The 18,750-nt window shown below is 38.2% G+C and overlaps 1 protein-coding gene across 2 annotated transcripts in view; it reads right to left on the bottom strand.

Moving 5' to 3' along the window:
• The window catches only part of grm8b (glutamate receptor, metabotropic 8b), a 212,384-nt gene that overhangs the window by 17,660 nt on the left and 175,974 nt on the right, over positions 1-18,750 (bottom strand). For both annotated transcript variants that reach the window (XM_030137259.1, XM_030137260.1), the window contains exons 8-9: positions 8,559-8,698; positions 7,524-8,459 (exon numbers count right to left, since the gene is read on the bottom strand). In XM_030137259.1, coding sequence (XP_029993119.1) covers positions 7,524-8,459; positions 8,559-8,698 — 1,076 coding nt within the window. The remainder of the gene's footprint in view (positions 1-7,523; positions 8,460-8,558; positions 8,699-18,750) is intronic.

The following is an 18,750-nucleotide window of genomic DNA, read 5'->3' on the forward strand; positions in this document are numbered from 1 at the left end:
ATTGGCAGGGTTAATAACCAGTCACTTATTAGATTCAGTCAAACGTGACTCTACTCCTTTACTCCATGCTTGACAAGGATGCTTGGAAAACTATCCTCGGTTTTCCTCAGTGGCGTGAATGTGTCAGATCATATATCTTCTCAATCTTTATATAACACTTTTCAGGACAAACAGCTGCAGAAGGTAGGAGTGTATATTGAAAATCTGGCATTTTTTCCCCCTCATTTCAGCTCCTTCTGCTTTTAGACTCACAAAAAGTATTTTTTCAAAATAGTGTTGGGAGAAGTTTTTCGTTTGGCTCATTTGCATGTTGGGAAAGGAGCCATAGTATTAAACTGACTAAATCCCCACTACAGAAAACACCACATAAAAACACTGTGTAGTTGCAGCTTGGAGGTTGTTCTATGTATCAAGTGACTGAAATAGTAGCCCAATGGCAGGATTATTCCAACAGAGTGCATCCTGAGAGTAACTAATCCTAACCTAGTATATCTACTGGTGAGATGTAACATTCAGCCTTTTTTTTTTGGCTCTGATTTCATAAAAAAAAAGTATAGGTTTAATTTTGGACTCCTTAGTTAAAAGTAAAATTATGTTTTTTGGTTTGTTTTTCTGTGAATCTTCATCTTTGTCCTTCGTTGCTCCAGCAGCTCCTGTCTGCAGGATTTTTTGGGGGGAAATGCCGACTGTTTGATGAAACCCCTCAGTCTGTTTTAGGACACTGATGTCATTATCATCTGAGCATGTCTGAGTGTTCGGTCTGAATCTGCTGCATCAGTTGTTTCTCAGGTTAAAAATAACACCGAGGTAAAACTGACACTGCTGTCGGCCCTCTCTAATCCTGATCCAGGATCTGCTGGCGTGCTATCAGAGAGAACATGAACACTCGGGCATTTAGATTGTTACAGGATGAATATGTTTCAAATATGAACTTCCAGAGTGTATTAGACTTCCTCTGACCTTGGCCAGTTTTGTATCAGGTTAAAAACTTTTACAGTCTGCTCTCCATCCTAATGTCACATGCATATTTGGTAAGAAATTTAGTGCATGGATTCTTTAGGGAAAAGTTGAAGTAATATTAAAACAACAAAACAAAATATCATATTTTTCTGATAATTTTCACTGGAAATTGCTTAGATCAGTGATTTATTAGTGATAATGACGTTTAATGTTGGTAGTTGCACAAAGTTATGCACATTATTGTAATTTGCCTTTTTTTGTATCAGTGTCTAATATCTCAGACTGAGATGTCTTTAATTAGCAGAGAAAGAGTCCGCAATCACAACTGACACTCATATACTGACAGTCAATAGAAAGTTTGAGGTAGAAATGTCTGCATATTTCTACTTGTAGGGGGGTTGTAATTGTTCATTGTGGATTTATTGATGACTTAGTGCTCGGGTAGTTGAGATAATGATGAGTTGTCATGTTGTCGAGGTTCATTGCACATGGGTTGGTCTCTTTGCAAAAGTGGACCAAATACACATTGAGCAATACTCAGTGGGTATCTGCACAATTTGAGGATTGGTTTTGAAGGCCTATGTAAAGGCCCAAAAAAGGCCACCAGTGTTAGTCCAGTGAATGGCATCATGCCACGTCTATCACGTGAACAACGTCTCCAGGCACTGGGTATGGTGGAGGCCGGTTTGAGCTCCAGTGATATAGCCAGGCGTATGTATGGGCTGTTCCCAAACCACAATCAGAAACCTGGTTGAACGCCACAACACCACAGGCTCTGCTGATGATAGACCGCGCCCAGGGCGAGAGAGAGTGACAAGCAAACAGAGGCCGTACCTGGTAATGACTGTTGTGACTTTGTGTTTGGCACCTTCTCCCAGTTACTTTGGCACCTTTGTGTTTGCCATTTTCTTTTGTTAAGTTTTTTGTTTTGAAACTATTCTTGAAACTTTAGATTTTTGTTTCTGTATGCCAATATCCTAAACAAATGATTCATATGAAAAAATTCCAGTTTAGGGTTTCAAAATAAAAATTATGTCGAAAAATATGGCCTCAAAGTTTTCATTGACTGTGAGTGTATATTGAGCTTTTCTGCATCTGTAGTCTTTCACAGCATTAACAAAACCTAGGGTTTGAAATGTGTTCCACTAATATCTGTATTTTTAAATTTTTTTTTTTTTGCAGAATCATTAGTAATGATTTACTGTTTGGCGTCCCTGTTGGCTGTCCGTCTCACTCATCACAGTCATGGTAAGTTCATTAACACCAGATTGTTCAGGATGTGACTAACATGTGGTGTGTTGACAGTGTAATAAACCGGGTTCTATCGGTGCTATTGGGACATTTGGGTTTTTAAGCAGCTGAAAGGCAGTGTTAAACTCCAGACCCAGATCAGCCAAATGTCCCAATGAAGATTTTGTACAAAACTCCCTTTGTGGGTTTCTGTCTCATTTGCACTAGGGCTGCACGATTAATTGATTTTAAACTGAAATCGGATTATTTAATTAGGGCAATGTTTAAAAAGGGTAATCGTCAAATCAAATTTCATTCCTCTCGTGTCTCTGGGCCGTGTGCCTCTGGACTACCATAGGCTCCTCCTCCTAACTGTGAGAGTGGTCTCCACAGTCTTTGGTCTCCACACACCAGAACAAAAACAGTGTTTGCTAAGGAGAGTGAAAAGTTTGTGGCTAAAAATAGCAACAACAAGTTGGTTGTGTGGAATTGGTACAGCTTCGAAGTTTCTGATGAAGACCAAACCATTCCTCGCTGCAAACTCAGCCTGAAGGCGGTGTCAGTTAAAGACAGCAGCACAACTGACTCATTTCAGCACCTCAAACATCATCACATGCCAGAGTGGGAGCAGTGTGTTGCACTGGGGACATCAAAACGACATGCTGGTTAAAACGCCACCACCAGCCCATAAGCAGGTAACATTAGCAGCTTCGTTCTCACGTGGTGTCACATACAGCAAGACAGAGGCCAGGTGGAAAAAGATCACAGATGTGGTGGCATTTCATCTCACAAAGGACATGGTCCCTATATGTACAACAGACATGGTCCCTATATGCACAGTAAAAAATGCTAGGTTTAAAAACATGCTGAATGTAATCGACTCATTCACAAAAAGAAAATGATTGCAATTACTTCTGTTGTCTTTTGTAGTTTTTCTCAAAAATCAAAATCAAGTTTTTAGAGCAAAAAAAATCCAGATTTTATTTTTGGCATAAATCGTGCAGCCCTAGTTTGCTCTTTTTTTAATTTAACATGATCCTCTCCCAGGCTTTCTACCAATTCTGCCTTTTCCTTCACCAATGGCCACTCAGCAGGGCAATATTTGATGCATGAACTTTTGTTTTACGCCCCCCACATTACCTACAAGTCTTTCTCATTGCTTGAATAAAATACAAAAGGCAGCCTGAAGGACACTGTTTTACTGCTGTGTCTTGTTGGCTCAATTTTGACAGTTTGTCATAAGCCTCGAGGAGACACTTTTAACTGAAAGGAAATTATTTTCCTTCCTCCTGATTTCAATGTGCACACAGCACCAGTCTCAGGTAAAAAAAACAAAAAAAACCCAACCTAGAATGAAGTTAATTACTTCAATTATTTAAGCAAGATTTGTGTAGGAATGATTCTGTTCCAAGCTTTTTGATCCATATAAGCAGTTGATTACTGGAACTGTGATTACTATAAGCTGCTCCCACTGTAAAAGGAAAACTCTTTCTTCTCCTCCAAATTTGTTTTTCTTTTCACCTACACTTATGCTGTAAGTGGATTAGGTATGACAGGATTTCAACTACTGTGTGGGGAAAAAGGCTCCAAGAAAACAAGAGTCCTAGGTATTTAGAGAAAAATGTGTGAACAACTGCAATGTGTGGGAGTACTGAGGCATTCCCCTGGTCAAATCATCACGGACTAGAGAACAGTAACTCCCTCCATGTACACTACCAGTCAAAAGTTTGGGCTCATTTAAATGGCATGAGATGGACCACAGCTGACCATCCAGTGCTCAGCATGACTGGGAATTCCTACAAGACTGTTGGAAAACATTTCAGGTGACTACCTCATGAAGCTCATCCAGAGAGTGACAAGAATGAGCAAAGCAGTAAAAAAGCAAAAGGTGGTTATTTTAAAGAGTCTAAAACATAAAACATTCTTTGAGTTATGTCACACTTTATTTAACTACATAATTCCATATGTGTTCATTCATAGTTTTGATGCCTTCAGTGAGAATCTACAATGTAAATAGTCATGAAAATAAAGAAAAACCAGGTGAGTCCAAACTTTTGACTGGTAGTGTATACTGTCACCAGTCCAAACAAGTGATTTTTAGGTGCATATACAGCACTGTTTCTCAAACTGTGGGGTGGGCCCCCTGGGGGGGCATGAAGGTTTGCCAGGGGGGACAGGGGATCATTCCTGGGTCTTTTTTCTTCATCAGGTTTGAACATCTACCAGGTGGAACAAATGTTTTAGTGTTGGAGCACCCTGGACTCATTTTAGTGACGTACAACAAACAAATCTACTGCCATAGTGATCTGTCACTAGTCAAAGAGTTTAGGTTTGGAGAATGGACGAGGATTGGACTGGAAAAGAAAAACGTGCAATGTTTCTGTTTTTGCACAGTTTGTACAGTTTGCACTTTAATGATCTGAGATGTACTATGGAAACAGGCTCATTGCAGCCACTGACATTGTTAAAATGTTCATATTTGTTTCCAAAATTTGTTTGCTGTTCTAAAAACCTTAACTTTATTGTCATAGTTGTAAGATAATTGCGTATTTCCTATTTTTATTTGGAAAAATATTGTCTCATGGAGCAGTCTTGTTGAGTTTATTTGTATTGTTCAAACAAACAAAAAAAAAAAATCAAAGTTATATTTAATTTGAACAAATTATTCAAGGAAAAGCAAAAAGCATTGTTAAAATATTGATGTTTCTTTCAGTAAAAGTTATAATAGCACCACTGTTACAATGTTGTTGGGGTTAAGAGGGGCCTAGAACCACTGACATACAGTAAATTCACCTGATTAGAGGTAGTTATGTACGTGTTATACACTCACTAGTTGTGTCTAAAATTGAAACATGATGGCACTTAAACAGTTATCATCATCATCATCATCATCATCGTCATCATCATCATCATCAGGGTTATCATCAGTTGTGTAAGATGTTTCCGGTTCAGACCTCTTTGTCTCTCAGGCTAAAACAACTCTTCTTTCTCTCAGTATGTGAACAGTAGCAGCATAAAAACACTGATAAACTATATTTAGAGGAAATCTCAGTGAATCACTCCACCTGTCCACCAGATCTCCCCAAAGACCCAATAATGAGCAAAACCCTCCATCTGGCAACTCGCTAACAGCAAGCTCAACCCAAAAACTGTTGTCTGAATGTGCTAAATTTAATTCTGCTCTAATTAGTTTAGTGTCGAGAGGCTGCAGAGCAGGCAGTGATCAGAAACTAATCCATCATCAATCAGCCAGTCAGGACATCCATGTCTTCATCAGCGCTTGATCCAGATGGCCTCTTAATCGTCCTCTGTATTTCAGAGACATATTCATGCTTAGACATTTTCATGCTCGTGTCTTAAATCTCTCTCTTTTTAACTGCATCAACTTCATGTCTTGCTTCAGCCTGATGAATGCCATCTGTTCATGAGGATACCAACAGTGGTGAGGTTTTCTTATTAGCATAAACCACACCTCTAAAATCATCATACTGGGCTGTTGAAGAAGATGACAGTGCAAAGCTTCAGATCCTGCTGTCCACACTGGGATGCATTTATCAGTGACAGCAACAGTATCACAGGAGGGCTTTACTATGACAGAAATAATGAGCGAATGGTGAACTTGGGTAAAATATCTGTGAAAGTGCTTCATGGTTATTAATATCAGAGGAGATTTTTAAGTGATAGATCTTACAGTAGGTGATATTATTACTCTGTTAGAACATAAGATGATACAGGCCAGCCTTAAGTCCCTGGGGCAACTGTCACAGAATTTTACAACAAAAGCTGAAATATAAAACCTGCAGATCTGAGATAACTGAATAAGACAAAACATGAAAAGAATGAGAAAATTAGTGAATGCCCCAAGTGTTCATAAATCACATGTGGTTTTAAAATCTTTTTTGTTGTATTAAAGGTCCACTGTTCATGATTCAGGAGGTTCTAGTCACAGAAATGGAATTTAATATCCATAGTTAAGTTTCTATCAGTGCATAATAACACAAAATGAGAATTATTGTGTTTTTGTTATCTTAGAATCAGAATTGAATTGGTTGCTGTTCACAGAATCTGGCATTTTATTACGGTAGCACAAAACTCTTTTCCTATTTTATAGCAGGTAGCATTCAGAATTAGATTGCATTATTGCCACTTACTAGATTTGAGCATGGATCAGAGTTAATCCCCTTAACTAAAATATAATGAACACACAAAACAGACACTGGCTCCACAGAGGGACCTCCATGTTTGCAGTCAGGTTTAGGGAGTATTCGACTGACTGCAATCTGTGACAGACAACAATGAATGTCACAAACTGAACCTTTTAACCCATAAAGACCTGAACATCCATGATCGTCCAGAACCATGTACTGATCTAAAATGTTTAATACCTTTTGATCCAATCAATACATATAAATAATTGGTGTAAAATACAGTTTGTCATCTTTTCATAGTCATCAGATATGACCCATTTGGATGTTCAGAGGCTCCGTAGTTACCATGGAAACACCATCATCTTCTACAACACTGATTCACTAGTAAAACCCATGGAGTTGGATCAATGACAGTGGATGGAGACACTTGGTTTATGTTCAGTTAATGATACATTTTGCTGAAAAAGTCACTTAATCTTCCATTGTCTATGTTTCTGATATAACCTTTGAATTTACTTTGAAATTTTATGAACATCTACATGATCAGCAAATTAAATATAGAAAACCACCTGATTTTGCCTAAAGAAATACAAAATAAAGAGGATAATGTTACAATAATCAGTGATAAATCACTTAAGAAAGGGAAAATATAGAGAAAAATTAATTTGCAAACTGCCACAGAAGTTGCACTGGGTCTTTATGGGTTAAAGTAGTTGTCTTGTCTGATTCTAAGTAGTTTAACACAGAAAAGTGTTGATTAAGAACATAATGAATCAGTTAAATGCTGAAAACTGTGCACTACACTGAACCGGAGTCAATAAAACTACTTAAAAAATCCATTAGATCTGCTTAAGACATTGTATTTGTTAAAATATATAATATAAAGTACACTGTGTGACTTTCCACAAAGTGAAAGAAGTAATATACCATTTGACATTGCTTGTCAAGAGCATCAGGACAGCTCAGTGGAGGGATTTTAAAAAGTTAAATGGTAGAGTCCAGGGTGAACAAAAGATTAAACCATCGCTGGAAGCTCCGGCAGAACAAAGCAGTGTCACACACAAACATAGAGCATGAGTGTGAGAATATGTAGATGCTGCTGACAGTATGTGTTTCCATTTATAAACAGTGCTGGAGGGATGAGTGTTACATAAAACATGACTGTACATTATTTATCACACTTACCCGCTCTGCCGACTGTGCTGTGCCAAAGAAGATGGGGATGAAGGCGAGCCAGATGATGCAGGTGGTGTACATAGTAAATCCAATGGGCTTGGCCTCGTTGAAGGTCTCTGGCACGCTTCGAGTCTTGATGGCATAAACAGTGCATGTGACCATCAGGAGGATGCTGTAGCCCAGCGAGCAGATGAGCGACAAGTCAGAGATATCACACTTGAGGACACCACGAGCACTCCCGGGATCCTGCGTACGCTGCTCACCGTAGTCCACGAAGGTGTGAGGTGGGTCGGCGGTGAACCACACAAGTATGCCCAGCAGCTGCACGGAGATCAGTGAGAAAGTGATGACCAGCTGGGAGGCCGGGGAGATAAAGCGTGGCGCCGTCACTGCCTTCTTACCCTGCTCAAAGATGCGATGGATGCGGTTGGTTTTGGTAAGAAGTGCAGCATAACTGAAGCACATGCCAAGCCCCAGGAAGATCCGCCGGAAGGAGCACACGACAACATCCGGTGCTGCGATCATAGGGAAGGTGATGATGTAACACAGGAAGATGCCCGTCAGCAGCACATAACTCATCTCCCGCCCTGAGGCGCGGACAATAGGTGTGTCGTTGTAGCGGATGAAGGTGACGATGACGAAGGTGGTGGCGATGATGCCCAGAACAGAGATGAAGACGGGCACCAGCGCCCAGGGTGAACTCCACTCCAGCTTGATGATGGGGATGGGCTGGCAGCCAGTTCGGTTCTGGTTGGGTCTCTTCTCGTAGGGGCAGAGCTCACAGGTGAACTCACTGGCCTGGAAGTGGTATCCCTCACAGCGCTCACAGTGCCAGCAACATGATACACCCTTCACCACCTTCTTCCTCTCTCCGGTGCGGCAGGGCAGGCTGCAGACAGAGGCTGGTAGGGAGGATTCACCGGTGGTCCACTGCAGGACCTCCATCTGAGAGAAGGAACAACCACAAAGGTCAATACCAGGGTCTGCAACTTCATATTTAGACATACACCGAATGCAAGGTGCTTAAAGTTGATCTTTTCTTACATTTAGATGCAGCTGATTCGTCCAGTGTCCAATGACCTTATATTCTGCTGTCGACCTGTTGTTAATCTGATACTGGAAGATGTCATAGCGTCCAGGAGCGTCACCGTTCTCATTAAAGATGACTGGGGTCCCTGCACTTCCTGTAAAAAACACAAACATAGAGTGGCAAAGTAGTCTTTTTTATCATCATTATAAGATGTTTGGACAGATTGAAACGTAAATCCTATTTGTTCAAATAACCGCTGTAGCTTAGTGATGGACTCTAACACATTATCACATCACACACTCGTATCTAATCCATAAATAAAATCTCACATCAGTCACACAGGCAGGTGACAAGACAAACTTCATGGGAAGTTTCTGTATTTTTTTTTTTTTTTCTTGTAAAAGGTTTTCAAACCAAGGGTCTAAGGGCAGAGGGTGTTGTATATCATATAGATCACAAATTGATTTGACATGACCCATTCATTCATTCATTTTCTGAACTTGCTTTATCCTCACTAGGGTCATGGGGGTCGCTTGGAGCCTGTCCCAGCTATTTACGGGCGAAGGCGGGGTACACCCTGGACATGTCACCAGTTCATCACAGGGCTGATGTGACATGACCCATTGATTTTTAATATTGGGCTGTAGCATCTTAAACCAGCCATAATGAACATTTCAAAGATAAACAGTACCACAGTGCTTCAGTTTCAGCTTCAGTTTGTCATGTCAATACATAAATATTGTGACTGTTTTTCTCAACTCACCATATATTTTAAGTTTATGCATTTGGCAGAAACATAAAATATATGGTGAATTGAGAAAAACAATCACAATATTTATGTATTGACATGACAAACTGAAGCTAATTTTTTATTAGTAATTTTATTTTTATCATTTCTAGACATTTCAGGCGACCCCATTTGTATACCATGTGACATAACATTGGGTCCCGACCCCAAGGTTGAAAAACACTGATCTAAGGGCAGAGAGTGTTGTATATCATAAAGATTGCAAATTGATTTGAACTGACCCTTTTGATTTTTAATATCAGGCTGCATAAATACAACTGATCTGAAATATACTGAATGTAGAAAAAAAAAAAAAAAAGGATCCTCAAGTGTTAACCCACAGGAGACATGCCACATGTAACATTAAAATGTACAAACATGTAAAAAACTGGTCTGGTTAAGACACCAAGACAATTTCTGGAGCTGACACTCTATATTGCTGCAGTTTGGGGGCATTTTCTCAAACAGCAGGGGCTGTCTCATATGTTGATTTACAACAAAGTGTAAATCTGAGTCGTAATAAGCTGTGTAACGGCTCGTATTTACCAGACGAGGAATCTCCTCAGGATTATATTTCTAGATGACACACATTTCTTTGATGGGAGTCGTCTCCTTCAGGATCAGTCATCACTGACAGGTGTATGTAAAGTTCACAGACTGTAGGTGCATGTGAGGCCCTTAAGGAGCTTTAACAACCTCCTAATGTTGGTCAGGACAACAATAGACAGGTGAAAGAAGATAGCACATCCCATTTTTTCAAGTCAAATCACATAAAACTTTTTCATTTAGCTAACATCTCAGAGAAAATACACTGGGACATTTCAGCACACCGCCTTCACCAGAGAAATACAAGCTCAGATCAGTAGATATAGACAAAGGCAGGTGTTTACAAAGCTGAGGGATGGACCCAGGTATATGGGAAAGTGTGTAGGTGTGGACATGACTCCTGTGTGATGACATGATGCATGGGTGTGTTTCATTTTCACTCTGACAACATGTACCACATCCCTAAACATGACGTAACCTAACCCTTTAAATTTATGTGCCTGTTTTCAATCTTCAGTCTCCATAGATAAAGCAGCAACTTGTTGTTTCCTGACCATCTTCCTGACACCCTCACAGGTTTTTCTGTTTTTCTGCTCTTTTCTCAGTCTGACTCATCTGATCACAGTTTTCCCACCGGCTCATCACCAAGCAAGCGCACAAACGTTTCATTGCCATATTGACTAAATCCACTCTGCCAAGTTTGTTCTTTGCTATCAAATCACCTGCAGTCTGACTCTTCACAGTCAGCCAGCAGTGGGTCGAAAACAAATCTGAACATGTGAAAGATACATAGAGATAGGTGAAAAGATATATTTATATAGATTTGATTACATTTTATGATGCGGTTGTAACAAGTAAGACATATTCTTTAGGTAAATATTACGTTTCCTGTTGAGGAAGTTCATTTACTGGCCTGTCCACTAAATAATTGATAAAGCTTTTTGTTTAGATTTTATGACTTTGCGTGCAATGTAACAAACTAGCACCATCCCCTAAACTCTTTAACAATTTAACTGCACTGACCTACATGTTAACACAAGCTTGCTTACATGAATGTTAACATGCTGATGCTCAGCAGACATGTTTACCATATTCAGTTCACCATCTTAGTTTAGCATCTGATAATATCTGCAACCTAGTATTACTGTGCAATTTGATTTTTTTTTATCATTTGAATGATGCTTTGCAAAGACGCAGTACGATAGTTTCATGAAGGCAACACAAACAAAAATGGAAAAGTGTGAACACAACAGAATGGGGTAATTCTGAAAAGGAGAAAACAAAAACAAGATATCATGTTTTATTTATTAATGTTTTATATTTTATATTTTGCTACATGCTTAATTCAGCATTTGCACAAAGCTTCTAAATATAATTTTTACCTGAGTCTATTATCCAAAGCAACATACTGTATATAACAACTAGAAGCACTCGGAGAGCGAAGATCTCCACCAAGGCAAATTAGTGGCCCCCTCACCCCCCATCACCACCAAAATTTAATCATTTGTTCCTTGTGCCAGTATCAACATTTCCTGAAATTTTCATCCAAATCCATCCATAACTTTTTGAGTTATCTTGCACACAGACACACACACATACACAGACAGACAGACAGACAGACCAACACCAACAAAAACATAACCTCCTTGGCGGAGGTAATAAATACATGATTCAAAATGTAATATGAAATAAGTCCCTTCATTTAAAGCATCATTCATATATGTATTTACAGAGAATGTACTGTACAGTATATGCATCTACATAATTACCTTGGTGTGATGACTGAGCTGTATTTATTTGTTTATTTAAAATGAGGATTTCAAAAAAAAATATTAGAATGAACTTTGCTGTGATATAAGTGGAAACGAACCACCTATACAACAACAAAAAAAAAAGACAGAACAAAATTTCAGTCTTACTCACATTATACCATCCATAATGATCCTAGCCTGGACCACATCCCTTAAAACATGTAGAGGCTACAGAGCTTGTCCTGAATTCTCTGTATTTCTTTTCCCTGTAAAGGTTTTCAAACCAAGGGTCTAAGGGCAGAGGGTGTTGTATATCACATAGATTGGAAATTGATTTGACATGACCCATTGATTTTTAATATTGGGCTGTATAAATACAACTGAAATGAACTATACTGAATGTAGCAAAAAAAAAAAAAAAAAGTATCCTCAAATTTTAACCCTCAGGAGACATGCTACATGTAACATTAAAATGTATGAATATGTAAAAAACTGTCTGGTTTAGACACCAAAACAAGTTGACAGTCTATGTTGCTGCAGTTTGGGGGCATTTTCTCAAACAACGGGGGCTGTCTCACATGTTGATTTACAACAAAGTGTAAATCTGAGTCGTAATAAGCTGTGTAACGGCTCGTATTTACCAGACGAGGAATCTCCTCAGGATTATGTTTCTAGATGACACAGATTTCTTTGTGGTGTCTTTTTACAGAAGTATGTAAAACCGTCTTTTTCCTCCATTTCTGATCCCTTTTTTGTCTTTAAACTGCATTATGCAAATAAATCAGCATCATGTTGATACTGTTGCCATAACTAGTGTTAAGGTGTATTAATGATCAGAAAACCCAAATCTGAATGTTAGGTTCCAGCGTTTAAGCATCATAAATAAAACCCCTCTGGGGCTGGTTTAATCCTCCTGAACGGTTTTGTCTTCAGATTTGGTCTCACTGCTGTTCTCCATGTCTGTGTTGTGGGTTTTTTTTTTTATCGTACAGTAGAGCTTCAGGGTAAATTTAACATCAGGGACAGCAGTGTGCTGAAGTTGAAGCGGATTAGTTTGATGCTGAGAGGAAGAGCAGCAGATTGGAGCTAAAGAGCAGAAGAAGAAAAAACAGATTCATAATGAAGTGAGGGGGCGATGGTTTGATTCTGTCCTGCCCCGATTTCTGTCTTCAACATAAATAAAAGCATCACAAATCACATCAGGGCTGAGATGAATCACCGTAGCCCGCCTCAGGATGGTGAAAACCCCCCATCACCGCTACCATCTCCTCCTTTCCATCCCACTTTACTTCCCTTCAATCCCTTCGATGAATTACCGTCCTCACCGCACAATATTTCCAAACACGCTAATGATGCTAACTCAGCTGAGGCTTTGTCATATAACAGGATAAACAAATAATAAAGACCTTAAAGACCAGTGCGCTGTTTGTGCGTTACATAAAACATGTCATAAAAATGCTTATGATTTTAAAACCGTATTATGTCCTTGTTTCATTGGGAAAGGAAATACAATGCACACTTTCCCTTCTTTAACTCTCTAAAACCTGACGTGTCACCGCTGACACACCCTGTGCATATACAGTTTGGATGGCTGTAACTCTGTCACTGTTTGTGCAACTGGAAAAATTCCAATGGTTTCTGAAACCTGAGACGTTGTACTTTTTAGGTTTTATTGGGTCATGATGGTAATTTCACTCATGCCTGTACTAGAAGCTGGAGAAGAAACAGTTTTAGCAGTATTATAAGATCCAGGAAATTGTAAATGACTGCTAGATTTTGAAAGATCTGGAAAAAAAAAATGCTCTAAAATAATGAGGAGCCAAACTCACTCACAGCATGTTTTCTAACCTTTTAGTTAGTCAAAATAAGAGAAAAAGTCCAGGTGGACCATTTTAGGCTTAGTGTTTAAAGGGTCAAAGAGAACAATTAGAATTTCAACAATACGAAGGTACTGAGGCCATATTACAACAACAGAAACAGTTTTCTTTTTCCTCAAAGACGTTCAATGAACTGAATTTCACTGTTGAAATCTGAACACACAACACTCTCCCCGAAAACAGTCACAAATATTAACATCAAAAATTCTGTAAGATTTGTGCATGTTTACTACTGATAAAGTTTAATGTGTGTGTTTAATCAGTGTCACATTTTGTTACCAGAAAGATAGATCTGTTTCTTATTTCTTCAGTTGTAGTATTTATAATTTATTTATTATATTGTTTTGTATTTTATTGTTATTGTTCTTGAACTTTCTATTTCAGACTAGATGCTTTTTCTTTGGCCTTTTAGCTTTTTTTTTTACCTGACTAAAAGAGCCCTGCAAAATAATTCCTATGTGCCTAGACTGTTTTTTTCTGCATAAATGTAAAATAGAAATCTTAAATCTTGAATTTCATGATACCAGCTTAAAGTTTATTTAGAGAACTAAGTACATTTTCTACTAAAGTCCTTATGCTCGCCTCAGACTTCTTCAGCATCCATCTTCTGCTCCTCTACAGTAGCAACATTGCACATCACTAGCTAATGTTAATTGAGTCGGCTAACGTCAACAATTAAGCAGCTCCCAGCAAAACTTCATGCAAGGACACAAATGTTATATCTTCATCTAAGAATATACATATAGTTCAAGGAAGAAGCAGCAGCTTTGGTGGACAGTTAAGCTGAACATTTCTTAGTCATTTAAATGGTACTCAGTTAACTCTATAACGCCAAACGTATCATATCTGATACAGGAGTTTTGAAGCCCTCTACATGATCAGTGATTGTGATTTTTTTTCTTGAAAAATCTGATGTATACAATCAGATACATGCAATACATGGATAATCCACCAGGGGGGAGGAATTCATTATCCAGAGGCCTTTCCAGTGACACTACAAGATTGTCATTAATGAGGAAGGAGGAAGAACTTTGCCACTTTTGAAAAGGAATTACTGATTTGTTAGACATGTTTGTGTGATGTTGTGGTTTTGTTTGTTCAAAAATAATAGTATTTGAGCATTGAGACCCGATGTATCAAAAATGATACAAAATTGAAAATCATACATGGAAATTGATATTTGAAAAAAAAAAAAAAAAAAACTGGGTTGTTCAGAAAGACCAATAAAGGCTCCAGTTTCAAAGAACTGGAGTTTTCTGTCAATGATTTAATGGTTCAGGCTTTACAGGGTTAAAGTTAGTGAGAGATAAATGTAATTATATTATATGTACAAATCAAAATGTTAGTGATTATAATGGAGTCCAAAAACGTCCTCATCTGGATTTAACTAAGCAAAGAGTTTGATCCTTCCTCCTTGGATAATTACTGCATTGATGTTTCAGCAGACTGTATTGATCCTGTGAGTAGTTTCTTATGTCTTAAACAACCCTCAGTTTGATAGAGAGCATAAAGATTGGACTGTGTTTTAATGGAAAAAAGGTCACATGGTCTGATGTGTCCAGATTGACCCTGTTCCAGAGTGATGGATGCATCAGAGTGAGAAGAAATGTGGATGAAGTGATTACCCATGATCCCTAGCACCTACATTCCAAGCCTGTGGGGTCAGTATTATGATCTGGGGTTGATTCAGTTGGTCAGGTCTAGGTTTACAATGTCATATGTCCATAAAATGAGGTCAGCTGAACCTAGATATACTGAAGAACCAGGTTTGAACCTCAGTGGGTTTATTTTTTTTTCTGATGACACAGAAATTCCAAGATGACAATACCAGAATACATCGGGCTCAAATCATGTTTGAAGGGGTTCAGGGAGCATGAGATACATTTTCACACATGGATTGGCCTCCACAGAGTCCAGTCCTGAACCCCAGTGAGAGTCTTTGGGATATGATGGAGAAGGCTTTATGCAATGGTCCAACTCTCCCCTCATCGATACAAGATCTTGATGAGAAACTAATGCAACTCTGGACAGAAATGAATGTGGAGATATTGCACATATTGTTGAATTGCTTATACGGTGCCTTAACAAATGCATCTGATAATCAGTGTTAAAGGTGGTTCAGTATTGTATGTGTGAATGTTGTGTGTGTTTATGTGTTCGGCAGTGCATTTTCATTCTGGTAAAAAGCCTGCACACTGCAGAACAGGGGTGTCAAACATGTGGCCCGTGGACTAAAACTGGCCCACGAGATGAATTTGCAAAGTGTTACAATTACACTCAAGAAATTAACAGTCAAAGGGTGTTAAATTCATTTTAGTTCAGGTTCCGCAAAAAAAAAACAGTGGTCACTTTTCCATTGACCCTAAAATTGTGCAAATTTAACTTGCGCATAAAAATTTGCCTCATTGAAAAATGACAGTTTCGCCAAAACTCTCATTTTTTGATCAAAAGTTTTTTGCCCGGGCAAGAGGTGGTTTCAGTTGTAGCAAAATTGGTATATAACGCAGAAGTGCAATGAAAAAACCTATTTCCGCAACTAGAGTCACTTAAATAAAAAAAATTAAAAAAAACGATGTTGACGGACGTGACAACAAGCGAAGAAAAGTTTTAAAAGAAACATAGCATGGTATATGTGGGCACACTAGGAAACCAAATCATTTTTTTAAATTTAGTACGGGATAGAGGGATAATATATAATAATGAATATATCTGTAAATCAACACGATATTTATGTTCGTCGCCATGTTTATGGAGTGACTTCTCGTGTCATTTTGCGATAGTAAATAAACAAATCATCATATTTGTGATTTCATGGAAAAAACGATATTACGCACTTCTGTTTTTTTGACATTTAATAAATATCGGTAACGTTTTGCACCGTCTAATGGAAAAGCGACTATTGTTATCTCAATTAAAATAACATCATAATAACCTGTAAATAATGACTCCAGATTTTATTCTTCGTTTAGTGTGTAAACGATAATATTACATTATACCTATAAATAATGACAACTTCTCATTTTTCTCCTATTTTAGTGCAAAAAAATAACATTAAATTATGAAAATATTTACATAAAACTATCCTTTAACAATAAAATGTGAACAACCTGAACAAATATGAAGAATATTGTTAAAATTGCACATATTTTTCTGACAGAATTTCAGTATTTTCAGGTCATTCACATTTTTTTTTGTTTGGATAGTTTGTAAACGTAAATTTTTTAAAATAATTTTATGGGTTTTTTTGCATTAAAACACAGAGAAAAATGTGTACTTGTCATTCTTTACAGGCTATTATGTTATTATTTTACTGGTTTGGCCCATTGGAGATCATACTGGGCTGAATGTGGCCCCTGAAAGGACATGCGTTTGTCATCCCTGCTGTAGAACATAACAGCTGACAACACTTGGGTGGGAATCGATGGACACAGACACTTTTCACTGGTGGATATTTGTCAAGATTTTCCTTTTGAAATAGAAAAGGAGTCTGATATTACTGTAAATCATAAGCTTGATGACATCCAATTTATTGCCTAGTTTGTTACTGCCGTTTGCTGTAAATTGTATCAAAGTTCCATCCCTTTAAGTAATTAAAATCATTGCTTTTTTTTACAATTTTAACAAGGTATCTAACCCGCTACAAGTCAAAAGTAACCCCCCCGGTTGCACACAGCACAATCTAAGGTGCTCAGACCATCTTTATTTCCAGCCTGTCGATACTCTGATGGCTGCGTCAGAGAAGGCAGAGCTTCACTCAGAGATCTGCTGCTCCATTAATCCACCAGTCGGAGCTGAAAGGATCCGACAGCAGCGGCTGACAGGAAGCGTGTCGCGCTGACTAATAGCGGCGAGGCCTCAGAGTTTTATTGAACTACTCTGGCATCGATTGTTTCCAAAGACCTTGGAGGACGGTGTGGGCAAGCACAGCCCATCCATTCATCTGTGTGATAATGCCTCTGAGCACGGCGTCACTTTCAATGCTGCTTCACACTCACTCATGACCCTTGTATTTTATTTCATTCACTAAATAAGCTTAATCACCTTTAAAAAATCCGATTTATGCAACGTTTTAAAAACTAACTACCTCTGACATCTCCGGTAGAGACGTTTTTCAAGCATCACTTTTACCATCTTCACTTGATTTTCTATATTAAAGACACATAATAGAAGTGACAAGAAACAGGTCAGAGAGAAAACGGGAAAGACATGTGACAAAAGACCTCCGGCTGGGACGCAAACTGCAGACGTTGCATTTATGTGTATGTGTGTAACCATTATGCTACATGTGCTCCCTCAAATTACTTTTACATCCTTGACATTTGTGTATTAAGGGTTAAACAGACCATATTTCCTTCTTTACATGCAAGGGGGAATATGGAGTCCTGTGTGATCTGTGCATGACGTCTAATTCATGTGCAGCTCTTCATGTAGTTGAATAAAAAATGCCAGTTTAAGGGGCATTGCCTATTTTCATTGTCCTACTTGTGTTAATACAAATTTATGTTGACACGTGTGAGTTTGTTCTTCAATAGCTGAAGTTGCCTTGAGGCTGTTAACACGTTTTCTGTGTTATTGTTGCATGTAATGAGGGCGTGCAATGTAATTCAGTGTACCAAGGCATCTGCTTTTTCCATTATCCACCTTGTACAATGATAAACTGGACACTGACATCAACAAACAGCAACAGATGACTGACCTTCAAAGTAAAAGTAGCAGATTTTGAAACATGTTGGATTGAGAGGTACATTTTGGGTGTGTCTGAATTAGGGATGTAACAATATGAAAATTTCATATCACAGTTACTGTGACCAGAATTATCACAGTTATCATTATTATCACGGTATTGTTGAAATTGTGCTCAAAATGTTCAAAAAGTACTTAAACACACAGAGAAATAATTTCACCAAGTTGTATTTTGAAAAAAACAAACAAAACAAAACAAATACATAAAATAAAATAAGACGCACAATTGTTTGACCATTTTCCATATCGAGTTTGAGTTGTTTTAGTTTCAAAAGATTTTCATCGATAGATAGATGGATAGATAGATAGCCTCTCTCTCTCTCTCTCTCTCTCTGTGTGTACTTGGACCGCCCCAAATCCTCCTTCCTTTTCCCATTTCCCTTTAATGTATTTGGTGGAAGGATAATTGAGATTTGAAATATTTATTGATTAATATTGAAATTACTGTGACATAATTTCTCTTGAGAGTTCTGATTTGTATGCTTTTATAAAAACTTTAATA

The sequence above is a fragment of the Sphaeramia orbicularis genome, chromosome 6 (genome assembly GCF_902148855.1).
Source record: "Sphaeramia orbicularis chromosome 6, fSphaOr1.1, whole genome shotgun sequence".
Lineage (NCBI taxonomy): Eukaryota > Metazoa > Chordata > Actinopteri > Kurtiformes > Apogonidae > Sphaeramia > Sphaeramia orbicularis.